This window comes from Eublepharis macularius, chromosome 4 (genome assembly GCF_028583425.1).
Source record: "Eublepharis macularius isolate TG4126 chromosome 4, MPM_Emac_v1.0, whole genome shotgun sequence".
Taxonomy (NCBI): Eukaryota; Metazoa; Chordata; class Lepidosauria; order Squamata; family Eublepharidae; genus Eublepharis; species Eublepharis macularius.
The window spans coordinates 153343641-153356241 of NC_072793.1; the positions used below are offsets into that span (position 1 = coordinate 153343641).

At 58.9% G+C, this 12601-nt stretch overlaps 1 protein-coding gene across 1 annotated transcript; it reads right to left on the reverse strand.

The window, feature by feature from the left end:
* Positions 1–8411: 8411 nt before the first annotated feature.
* LOC129327664 (uncharacterized) lies at positions 8412–9374 on the reverse strand. Its single transcript, XM_054976416.1, has one exon. The coding sequence runs from the start codon at positions 9372–9374 to the stop codon at positions 8412–8414; it is 963 nt and encodes a 320-aa protein (XP_054832391.1).
* Between the last annotated feature and the right edge of the window lie 3227 nt (positions 9375–12601).

A 12601-nucleotide genomic window follows, 5' to 3' on the forward strand; every position in this document is an offset into this window, starting at 1 on the left:
GTCTCCTTAGCAGTGCATGTATACACAATGGGAGAACAAGTGTAAGATCTTTCACTTGAGCATCCCATGTAAGATGCCTTGTGTAGAATCTCTTGTCATTTTTAAAACTGTAACTTGGATCTGAACGGCCTGTGACCCACCCAACCAAATGCAGCCTGCCAGTTAAACAGGACACCCTTGCTCTTTGCAGTCCAAGTCAAGTGGCAAAAACACCTGACTTAGAGCCGAAACAGACGTTAAGAACTACACGTGGTTGCGCACGTGTCCGCGCTCCTGTCTGTTTCGGCCCGCCCGTGGCTGTTTCAGAATTTCGGCGCGTGTCCTGCCCGGACCAGACCTGTGATTGTGTGTCCGCGTCTGCACGTGCCCCTCCTGACGACCAGCGAGTTCCCAGAACAGAGCGGCTATTTTTACCATCCCGAGGGCTGTGGACCTCTCAATGACTGCTAGATGGCGCTATTGCCTGCAGCTTGCGAGCGAGCAGGTGACGCGCAATGGACTGGTCCGGGGGCCTCCAACGCGGGCCTCAAAAGATTGGATGACTGTTTGGCTTCCTGTCAGAGATGGCCCCCCTGGCTCCCCCCCGCACTCCGGGATCTTGCCCGGCTGCCTGAGGGCTTCGAAGCGGGGCGGGGGGCCCTGTCCGTTGGTTGGTGCTTGTCCACTGGGGGGGGGCATGCCTTTGACAAACACAGGCAAACACAGACATGTCTTCACTTGGGGAGGGTGGAACATGTTTGTGAGAAACACACACGGGACTGTCCGAAATCCCAGGGCCCGCCCAGGGCTTGGGGGGAGTGCACGGGCGAGGTCTAAGACATGTCTGTCAAAAAAAATTTTCTTGCCCAAAATCCAGGGGCGCACTGCCCCTGGTGCCTCCGGGGGGACCCCATCACGGCTGCGTCTGGTTTTCCGTTCAGAGGCCCCAGGAATTGGGGGGGGGGCTTGATCAGCTCTTGACCTGCCGCATTGACCCGGTCGGTGTCACCGATTCCCGCTCTTTCGGCTACGACCAACCAGCTTTCGGCCTCCGCGTGGTGCAACGCAATTGGCTGTGCGGTTGGTTTGCCCGCGCAAACCCCCGCAAACTCGTGAGGCTTCCCCTGCCGACCAGACGTGCCTCCGCCATCGTCGCAAAGCATGGCAGAGTGGGTGCCAAGCAACTGGCGTGAGGAGTGGGCGGAGCAGGCGGCCGCGGCCATGGAGGAAAAGGGGCTGACGGAGCACGAGCGGGAGGCGGCGGAGGAGACCATGGTGCCGTTCCGCCTGGAGTCGCTGTTCCCTGACCGTGTCGATCTCGCCCACACGGTCCGCAGGAACTTGACCGCTGTGGTGGAGGACATCGAGGTCGACATGGTGGAGAAGGAGTTTCTGGGCGAGCGACCACGAAGTAAGTCTGGTCAAGAAACAAGTGGGTGGCGGCCCCCCGGAAGCTGTTCCTCGATGGGTGCAGGGTTCTGCAGCGGGCCAAGGAATGTAACACCTTTGAACTCCAGGTGCTTGGGCAGCCCAAACTATATTCTCTGTTGGGCGGCCCAAGCTCCATTGCTCTATTCTCCTCTGAGGCCTAGCCTAGCGGCTTGCAAGCCGGCTCTGTTCTCCTCTGACACCTAGCTGGCCAAAGGGGGACATTGGCCTGCGGCCGCACAGCGCGGTTAGGAGCCACGGGATTCTAATCTGGAGAACCAGGTTTGAATCCCCACCCCTCCACTTGAAGCCAGCTGCATGGCCTTGGGTCAGTCACAGCTCTACCAGCTGGTATTTGGCTGGTCAGCACTCCAAAGTTAGGTTCTCCTCTGAGTTCCAGGAATCCTGTCTGCACCCAAGTGTCCCACAACCTAGAAAAGCATTTCTATTGATTTCAGTAGAAGCCGGGCTCAGTGCACAGTGCATTGCCTGCATGGTTCTACCTCCTGAAGCAAGATAGAGAGCTTCCAGTGTTAAAACTTTTGTGTGCGTTTTACTATATAGGAAGTTCTGGGGTGTGGCGTGCTATTTTAGCATCTACCATCTGAGGAATGTGATTGAGATCACAAGATTCTGCACTTTGGTAAGAGGTTAGGTAAAGGAATATGCAGCAGTACCAATGCAGGTTTTATATGTTTTTTATACACCCAACCTCCAAAAGGAGAACTTTTAAAGAGCTGATTTCTTTTGTGCTTGCTCTTAACAGGATTGAATAAACTGTGAAATATTAAAATGATATCTAATGGTTATAATGATTATGGTCAGCAATTGATGGTGATACAGAAGTGAGCATAAACAAAAGGCTGAAGCTCTGCTTGTCAGAGGCAATATTACATCAACAAACCGACTGTACAGCCGATTGTGTGGCGCCAGGCGCAGGCCGAGCTGCCAGACAGCTGGGAAACACAGCGCTCATGTTTGAGGATGGGACGCACAGCTGGAAGGCTTGCTCTTTTCTCCACTGAGGCCTAGCTGGCCAAAGGGGGACATTGGCCTGCGGCCTCGCAGCGTGCCCGGGCAAGTTCCACTTTTATACTCTGGGTGCTGGGGATAGGTCAACAAAAGGTGCTGGTGAAGGCTACTGGTGGCTCTTGCCAGGGAGAAGGGACACACAGCTCGCATGATTGGGGAGGGGCCGCACAGTTTGCGGGCTTGCTCCCTTCTCCTTTGAGGCCTAGCTGGCTAAAGGGGAGCATGGGCTGGGCCGGCAGCGTGCGCGGACACGTCCCAATATGACCAACAAGAGTCCAGCGGATATGCACGCTGTGTGTCCTGGTGCAGCCTGGAGCGGGGAACTGACAGGGAGATGGGACGCACATAGCACTCATGTTTGGGGAGGGTCCACATAGCTTGCAGGCTTGCTCCTTTCTCCTCTCTAGGCCTAGCTGGCTAAAGCGGAGCATGGGCTGGGCCGGCAGCATGCCCGGGCAAGTTCCACTTTTGCACTCGGCATAGGTTGGGCGAGAAGCGTGTCCAGACAATTTTACGGTCGGTAGAGAAGCGGGCCCGGTCATCCCCCAATATGACAGAAGCGGTGCTGGGGAAGGCTGGGGGTGGCGATTGCCAGGGAGAAGGGACACACGGCTTGCAGGTTTGGGGATGGGCATCACCAACCGATTGAAATTCCTTAATCGTTACACCGCCTTTCTTTCAGCCAGTGACACCGAGCGACGGATGGAGGCTGTGGGGTTGGCCCATGAGAGAATCCAGGCACGCCGGGACCAGTTTTGGAGTAAGTGGCTAATGGCGGCCCACTGGGCGCTGCGAGGTCACTGTTGGGTCGACAGAGGGCGCCTAGATGGGGGCTTTGGTCGGTGTTTCCACAATGCTCAGTAGTATGGTTGGTCGGGGCAAAGACTGCTTATTGCTTTCCAATTGGTTTCCCGCCAGCAGGCCCCACTGCGGGGAAGGAAGAGGAGGAGGAGGAGGAGATTGACCTGCTGGATGGTGGGATGTCTCCTGCCGCCTTTCTCGCGGCAACTCAGCGTGGAAGACCGCACGCACCCGAGCAACTCCGCGAAGAGCCTGGGACTTCGACCCCGCGTCCACCATCGCCAAAAAGAGTTAGGGCATTCTCGCGTGTCCCGCGCTTTGCCCAGGTGCTTGGCCGTCGAAGGGGGGGGCCGTCTGGCTCGATGGACAGTTGAGTGAATGGACACAGGGGGCCTGGGGTTCCCGCCTGCCATGGTGAGCCCTGTTTGTCGGCAAAATAAAGCTATGTTTAAACTTAACAGGCTCCGCACACTGAATACACATGTCCTGGATCCGGAAACGGGTTGCGCTTTGAGCATGTCTGCATGTTTTGGGAACCCATTTTCTGCGATAATCTTTAAACAGAAGGTGCTGGGGAAGCCTGGAGGGTGCTCTTGCCGGGGGGCTGGAACACACACACAACTTGGATTTGGGGGGAAGGGACGCTGAGGTATAACGTTTTCTGGTTCAATATTGGCACATGAGGTCCAGGGCACACCTGGGGGGTGATCTGGCCAAAGGGCCTGGAACCGGCACCCTGGATTTGGGCGGGGGGTGGGAAGGAACACAGATCTGGCAGGGTTGCTCCTTTCTCCTCCGGCCCATGGCTGGGAAGAGCCATGCAAGGCCCTACCAAGGCATGGGAAGGCCTGGAGCAAACCCTTTTCTGGCTCAATATTGGCACATGAGGTCCAGGGCACACCTGGGGGGTGATCTGGCCCAAGGGCCTGGAACCAGCACCCTGGATTTGGGCAGGGGGTGGGAAGGGACACAGATCTGGCAGGGCTGCTCCTTTCTCCGCCGGGCCATGGCTGGGAAGAGCCATGCAAGGCCCTGCCCTGTCTCCCCAGGCATGGGAAGGCCTGGAGCAAACCCTTTTCTGGCTCAATATTGGCACATGAGGTCCAGGGCACACCTGGGGGGTGATCTGGCCAAAGGGCCTGGAACCGGCACCCTGGATTTGGGCGGGGGGTGGGAAGGAACACAGATCTGGCAGGGTTGCTCCTTTCTCCTCCGGCCCATGGCTGGGAAGAGCCATGCAAGGCCCTACCAAGGCATGGGAAGGCCTGGAGCAAACCCTTTTCTGGCTCAATATTGGCACATGAGGTCCAGGGCACACCTGGGGGGTGATCTGGCCCAAGGGCCTGGAACCAGCACCCTGGATTTGGGCAGGGGGTGGGAAGGGACACAGATCTGGCAGGGCTGCTCCTTTCTCCGCCGGGCCATGGCTGGGAAGAGCCATGCACGGCCCTGCCGTGTCTCCACAGGCAGGGGAGGCCTGGAGCAAACCCTTTTCTGGCTCAATATTGGCACAAGAGGGGGGGCAGGGGGGTTTGGGGACTCCTTAGCCAAGTCTCCCCGAAGTGGCCTGTGTCCTCCATGTTGAGATCGGGGGGGGCAGGGAGGGAGAAGCAGGACAGGACACAAGGAAGATTTGGAGAGCAGAGGCCGCGGCTGGCCAGTCGTTCAAATTCAATGAGAGGCTAGTGTTTTCTCGCAGGAGTGATCTGAAGGACAAAAGAGAGGTCCCCGGGGCGCGGCCAGGGCATGCCTGTCGTGGAAACATGTGCAAATCTGGCCTGGACACAATGAAGATTTGGAGAATCGCACCCCCCCCCTGGTCGGTGAAAAATTCATGGGGACACCGGCGGGCGCCAGCGCGGTTCCCACCCGTCTGTCTCAGCAGACGCGAAAAAGGGAGGCGGGCCGGGCGGGCGGCGATGCGGGGCTCGAACAAGGAGTCCCAGGGCACTAAGCAGGCCTTCCTGCTCGTTGCTCTACGGGACTCCTGTGCGGCAGCCCCTTCTGATAGCATGCATATTTCGGCTGCGACCGTCGGGGAGGGAATTCAGGGGGGGAGAGGCAGAGCGCATGTTAACATCGGATGACTTCAGCCTTGCATCGCACAAAAGGGAAATATGAAGGACAAAGGAGTGGCGCTTGGGGCGCGTCGAATACATGCCTGTCGCGCAAACATGTGCAAATGAAACGGCCCGCAAACCAACTTGCGGCCCTGAGAGGAGAACATGCAAAACCTGCCCCCCAAAACCTGTTCCTGCTCTGTTGGAACCAGGTGCCAGGTCGCTTATTCAGGGTGGAGCCCCGCGGCAGGCCTCACCGGAAACCCTCCGCCACTCTTGGCACAAGGCAAATCTCTCCTACAAGTCCTATAATTGTGCCTCAAACACAAAGTCAGGAGAAAAGAAACGGCAGGGGGGTTTGGGGAGTCCTTCGCCAAGTCTCCCCGAAGTGGCCTGTGTCCTCCATGTTGTGATCGGGGGGGGGGGAGGGAGGGAGAAGCAGCACAGGACACAAGGAAGATTTGGAGAGCAGAGGCCGCGGCTGGCCAGTCGTTCAAATTCAATGAGAGGCTAGTGTTTTCTCGCAGGAGTGATCTGAAGGACAAAAGAGAGGTCCCCGGGGCGCGGCCAGGGCATGCCTGTCGTGGAAACATGTGTAAATCACACTGCCTGCACAGCAACTTGGGCCCCAGAAAAAAAGAAGTAGGCAACGCGGGCCAGGCAAGAATCGAACGGGGATCACAATGGACTCAAAGCCATCCCTCTTGCCACGCGCCCATCTGATCCCCCGAACGAAACCTGCTCCGTTGGAACAGTGGAGGGGAGAGTCCTCCCCCTCCCCCGAGAAACGGCAGGCTGGGAAGGAATATGCAGATTTTTCCTATAGCGCACGCCTATCCGCCCGGTACTGCCGGTATTTAACCGGTGTGCGCCCCAAAAAGTAAGGCTTTTCAGCCCATAACCGACCAAGCACCATCCCCTCGTCTTCGCCCGATGCTGAAACTTGGCATCCGCCACGCAGCCTCGAGCACCCGTGACCTGACCGCAAGAGGGCTGGGATGGAGCCTGTGGGCGTTATAACAGGGAATATGAGGGCGACTTCTTTATTCAGAGCCAAATTCGACTGCCGCGCAATGTGGCGGTTTGGTGAGAGCCCCGTTTCCACGTGGAGCAGGCTTTCTCGCGAGCTCGAAAAATGCTTGCGGTCATATGCCCACCCATGAACTCAGCTTCTGCTGAGACGAAACAACGCTTAGGGCCCCCGCGGGGGCCCGACAAAACAGTCACAAAAGGAGGGGCACAAACAATGGGCAAGCCATCACCATGAGTAGGCCTGGGTGGGGAAGTCCTGTGGGTGGAGCGGAGCCTGGATGACTGGCTGGCCAACCCGCTTATTCGTATGTAAATTGAGAGCAGAGAACATGGAAGCAGAGTAGCTGCAATGGTTGGGCGGGCGCCGGGCAGGAGCAGGCACAGTCAGCACATTCTTTCCCCGCTGCAAGCACACCTGGGCTTTCACAAGGCTGCGGAGAGGCTGGATTGCGGTTTGCCTTGGCGCCCACCATGACTGAAACGTCACGGTCGCTGCGTGGTGTGCGGGCGGCGTAGTCGCCACATCTCCATGGGCGCCGCCGAAATCCCACATGGCCCTGCTGCTGCACTGTGGCCGGCAGGGTGGTGGAGGGCCCCGATTCCACGTGGAACCGGGACTCTCACCATTGCACTCCTTTGTGGGTAAATTTCGTGCAGCAATGCCCGGACCAGGCCGGATTAGACTAAAGATCCAACAGCCTGGCCTTCGAATTTGGCTCTGAATAAGGGAGGGCCCTCACGCAACCCTCCCAATCTCTTGGTAAAGGACATTAGCAGAGCACCAGGCATCCTGAAAGGCGCACACAAAGCGAAGCCCAGTAGGCTGTATGTGCCACCCCCAGTAATCCCAGCTCTGTGTCCCTGCTCCCAGGCCTGCCAACCAGGCTCCCCTCTGTATTATTTCCCGGAAAATATCCCAGGCGTGTGCTCCCGCTCCTGGCCCAGAGCACAGTCAAGGCTCCCCCCGGGCCCTTCCTGTGAAAACTCTCCCTGAAAGCATCTTCCAGCAGCCTCACTAAAGATTTGCCTTTAGTGAGGAGTCTGCTGGTTTTCCATGTCACCAAATGTGGGAGATTCTGCCCAAAGAAAATATGATTTCCTCATGCAGTTGAGCCAATTCTTTATAGTTGTTTTATTCAACCAAAATGTCACATGCAAGCGCACACACACACACACACACACACAACAGTTTGCCGCAACCCTATGAGGGGGTCATGTTTAATTCAGGTGACCAAACAGCGCAATGAACTCATTAGGTGTTATAAAGAGTGACTGCTAGATATTTATCAATGGTATATAAAGTTTCAGGAAATTGTTGGAATCTAGTGAAAGCCAGACTAGAAGCAATTTTGGGGTGGGGTTATTTTAAGAACGGCTACCCGGGAGCTGGACTTTGCTTAGCAAGAGACGATTTTAAACATCATTATAGGTTGAGACACATTTTGGGGTGAAGTCTTCCATGATGGGTTTTTTTTGTGTGTGTCTCTATCCATTTGTATGCTCCGGTCGGAATGGGACCTGGGGATAGGGAACACACAGCAAACCAACCCCGTGGTATGCCGTGTGAACCCCAACTCGAAGCGGTTCCCGCCCCCAGGCCAGAGCAACCGCCAGGCTGCAACAGCACGATCTCTTGAAAAATAAAAGTCAGAGCATGTAGAGGGTTGCCCTAACTCCGGTCAGGCGGGCGGTCCAAGCACCAGCCAAGCCTCTAGAGGCCTCTCCCCGGCAATAAACCAAAAAACCGCGACCGTGATGGGTCGCCCAGGATCGAGCGAGGATCCCCATGAGCACAAAACCGTCGTTCTATCCTCATGCCCATGGGGTCCTCTGCCTAAAACGGCACCGAACGGCACCAAAGAGCAGTCCTTCGACCCGGCCACCCTCCCCCGTGCTCGCCCAAACACACAGATGCTGTTCCTCCGCCCGCCCGCCCCCCGCCCACCACCACCTTCGACGCGGCCCCCCTCCCCCGTGCTCGCCCAAACACACAGATGCTGTCCCTCCGCCCGCCTCACCACCATCCCACCCCCCGTCCCGGATAGAGACACACAGATTGAATTACACAGCTTTATTGAATTATCGGTATTGCTGGAAGTGCGTACTTATGGCGGCACGAATCGATACTGCCCGCGCAGTAAGAGCGGCCTCGGACCAGGGAATCTGCGGCCGCTCATCCCCGGGCTCCATCAGCGGCTCGCGCGGGAACGGCCCGTAAACGATGTCCCCGCGCGAGAGGCAAATGTTGTGAAGGATGCAGCAGGTGGTGATTACCGCGACCATGAGGCGCTCGCTGACAAGTAGGGGCCGCTGTAAATAAAGCCAGCGATTTTTCAGAATTCCGAACGAGCGTTCCACACTCATGCGCGCCCGGCTCAGTCTGTAGTTAAAGCGCTCCTGGGCGCGCGTTGATGGCGCCGGATAGGGCTTCATGAGCCAGGGCCGAAGAGGATAGGCGGGGTCCCCGATGATTACCGGGTCGAATGTGACCCCCTCCAGAGTGACCGGCCGCTTCGGGCGACGGGCACCATCCTCGAGTCTCTTGAACAGGGGCGAGTTACGGAGCACACGCGCGTCGTGCGCCCTTCCCGGGAAGCCCACAAAAATGTCCAGGAATCGTGCATCGCTGTCCACCACCGCCTGGAGAATCATGGAGCAGTATCCCTTGCGGTTGATGTACTTGTCCCCAGAGAAAGGCGGAGAACGGATCTCGATGTGTGTCCCGTCCACGGCGCCCCAGGCATTGGGGAATCCCCTCTCCTCGAACCCGGAGATAATGTCCTCGAGGTAATCGATGCAGATCCACTTCTCGGTCAGCTTTGCAGCGATGAGCTCGCAGACCTCGTCGAATATCCCGCAGACGGTAGAGACGCCACGGCCAAATGCGGGCAGTGTCGCGGAGTTTGTGGTTCCCGTGGCAAGCTTCCAGATGGTGATGGCGATCATCTCCTCGGGAGGGACTGGGTCGCGCATGTGGGTCGTCTCGCGGACGAGATCTTCGCGAAGCTCCCCAACAATGTACTCGAACGTGGCACGTCGCATTCTGAACTGCTGCAGCCACTGCCCATCACTGAACTCGTAGCGCTCCCACCACGGCCACCAGTGAGGGCATGCCCGGGGAAGCACCCATGCCTTCCTCGGCGGGAAAGCAACAATGAAGCACTGCGCCATCTCCTCCACGGACGCCAGTGTTGCCACCAACTGCCGCAGTCTTCTTCTATGTCGCGCGCGGCGGCCGTTAACTTCCTCTCCCAGCTGCCTCCCGAGCAGGGCCACAGTGTCAGCTGTGGCAGCCGTAGAGCGGATGACCGTCCGCGCGAACAAGGAGAGCGCGACCGCAAAGGCACGGAGTGTTTCTCTCGGCGGCTGGCCCCTGCTGCTCCTCTTCCCGTGAGCGGGCGCCATGGCGTGACGGCGACCGCAACGGTTCCCGCCCCACAACGGCCCCTTCTCCTTAGACGTCCGCCCCCCCGCCCCCTCGTGACGTGGCCGACACTGTCCAATGCCGCGCGAGTGTGACGCCCAGATGCTCTCGAGCAGCCGTCTCTTGCAGCGAGTGGACAGGCGATTGGTCCCCTGCCGGCCACGTCAGCGTCGCGCCCCCCTCCAACTTACTGTAAAGGCAGCCCGAAACTGACCGCGAAGACCGCCGTTGACGATCGTTTGTTGCTCCCGAGCCCAGCAAAGGACACCCAGAACGGCCAACCGCAACATGGACTCCACCGCGCCTCCCGAACCCGCGAGCAGTCTGCCTCTCTTGATCACCCTCAGCACCAGCCCCACGTCCTGCACCGGTGCCGGACTCTCGGTGGTCCCGGCGGCCCGAGGCAAGAAGGCAAAGGCCGCCCCCTGGTCTGACGAGGAAACGAGAGCCCTCATCCAGATTTGGGGGGACGACGCTGTGCAGAGCAGGCTTTCCGCAAGCTACAGGAATGTGAGCCAGTTCCAGTGGATCGCGAACGAGATGGCGGCCAGGGGTTTCCCCAGGGACTGGGAGCAGTGTCGTGAGCGGGCGAAGACTCTGAGAAGGGGCTACAAGGAGTGTGTGGACGGGAACAGTCGTTCGGGACACGGGCGGAGGGTTTGGCCCTTCTTTGAGGAACTGAACCGGTTCCTGCGGCTGGAGCAGGATCTGGTGGTGCCACGGGTGATGGGCACTGGCGTCCCCCCAACCGTCGTTGACCGGCGTCGACGTTCGGCCAGAGCCACTGAGGGGGAACCGGAGGGGGGTACTGACAATGTGGCCGGCGTTGGAACGGAGGACACCGAGGACACCTTCGAGGAGCCCGCCGGCGATTGCCTCCCAGATCGATCTGTGGCAGCAGCGGCCGGCGACCACTCCGCGGCAGAGACCATCGGTGAGTAATGTCCCGTGGGCAGTTGTGCGGTCGGGAATGCGGGGTGCCTGCGGGAGGGAGGCCCCCATCTAACACCGTCTCCCTCGTTCTTTACACGCTACCCAGCCGACACCACGGCCGCCGGGACACGCCGTCTGTCTCCGGCGGAGCGAATGTCGAACCTCCGACTTCGGCGCCGGGAGCGCCCGCGCAACGAGGCGATCGTGTGCATGGAGGCGACTCGGCGTGCGGTGGAGAAAATATCGTCGGAGCTGACCGACTCCTGCGCAATGGAGAAGGAGGCGCGGCAGAGTGAGGCTGCTGACCGAGGCGAGCAAAAAGAACTGTTTAGCCGGGCGGTCGAAGCGGCAGAGCGCCAAGCAGCCACGGCAGAAAGCTGCATGCGCGACATGGTGCGCCTCCTGGAGAGGATGGTCTCCGCGGTTGAGGCCCCCGCTGCCCCACCATCAAGCACTGCCGGCCCCAGGGACTCCGCAGACGGTGACGCCCCCACAGCCGACGCTCCCGACCATGCTCCCACGGCGGATCCCGCCGCAGATGAGAACCGGCCGCCGGAGCCGCCCGCTCCACGTGCAAAGAGGTTCCGTGTCCGGGCCGACCCCGAACCCCTTCCTAGGGGCTACCTGTTTGCAAAAAGGCAGCGCTGCCCACCACGACGCTACCGGCTGTAGGGTGTATGAGGCCCCTCTGCACCGGGGTCTAATCGTCTTATCGGGCATTCCTATTAATGTGTTTTCCCAATGTTGAGGGGGTTACTTTTTGTTTCTAACCGGTGGCGGCTGTGGGGCGGTTGCACCACCCTCGTTGACTTGTGCTCCAGCACTTCTAATGTTTGCTTGAATTGAGCGCACCATGTTTTTTTTCCTGAATAAAGAAACTTTCACGACCGCTTTGCTTGTCTTTCTAGCTGGGGATTGGTAAAGGGGAAAAAGTCTTTCCTCCCTTTTACATTCACTTCGCCCCACCCCAAACTACGCTGCCTCACCTCCTTCTGCAAGGAAGCGCGCCCTCCCCCCCCATTCCCTGCCCATTTTATCAGAGAACAATACATGTAAAGTTATGTTTCCTACTTCGCCGAGGGAACGCCCCCCTTCCCGGCCATGACATAAGCCCGAATAGACCCGTTGCCCTTGGCGGGGCACCGCGGCCAGTGAACAAGTAGCCCGCTCACTGTCATCGGTGCTGCGCGTTCGAATCCGCAGTGCACACACGTGGATGATCGCAACATTCAAGCAGTCATCCACGCGTGTGCACTTTTATCAGTCGCCACCCTGCACCGTGACGGCCCCCCCCCCCCGGGCCAGTGAGGGAACGCGGTTGGGAGAATAAAGAGCAAGCACACACACCGACCCCCCAAAGCCCCATCACGGGGTGATGTGATGGCTTCCCCGGGCTCATTGCCCATTGGCTCCTTTCCCGTTTAATTGCCCAATGGTTGCCACTTTTAAGCTGCAGGAAACATTTTTGGTTCACTACATTCCCGCCCCCAAATTCCCGGCAATCCAAACAAATGATTTGCAGACCCTCCCCCCCCCAAACCGATTGGACCTTTCCCCCCGAGGCCACGCCCCCCCATTTCCCGGGGTCTCTGTTGGCCGAGGCCGGCCCCCCCTTACAGGGCGAGAGATAAGCCCGAATAGCACCAGCTACCCTTAGCGGGGCCCCACGGGCAGTGCGCACGGCGCTCGCCCACTGCCTATGGCGCCCCGCGTTCGAACCCGGTGTGCGCATACGTGGGCGATTGGAGTACTGATCAACCGACCGCGCATGCGCATTTTGTCCTTTTCCGCACGATGCTCCCGCCCATGGCGACAGGCGTCCCACGAGCCCCCCCTTTCCTGACGGAGGTCCACCCAGGCCCCCCCCTGGTGCCCAGCTTGGCCCTAGGGGAGAAAAGAGCAAGCTTGCAAG

Excerpts from the sequence above, each read along its gene's own strand:
- LOC129327664 (XM_054976416.1), bottom strand. The coding sequence starts at position 9,374 with ATGCGACGTGCCACGTTCGAGTACATTGTTGGGGAGCTTCGCGAAGAT.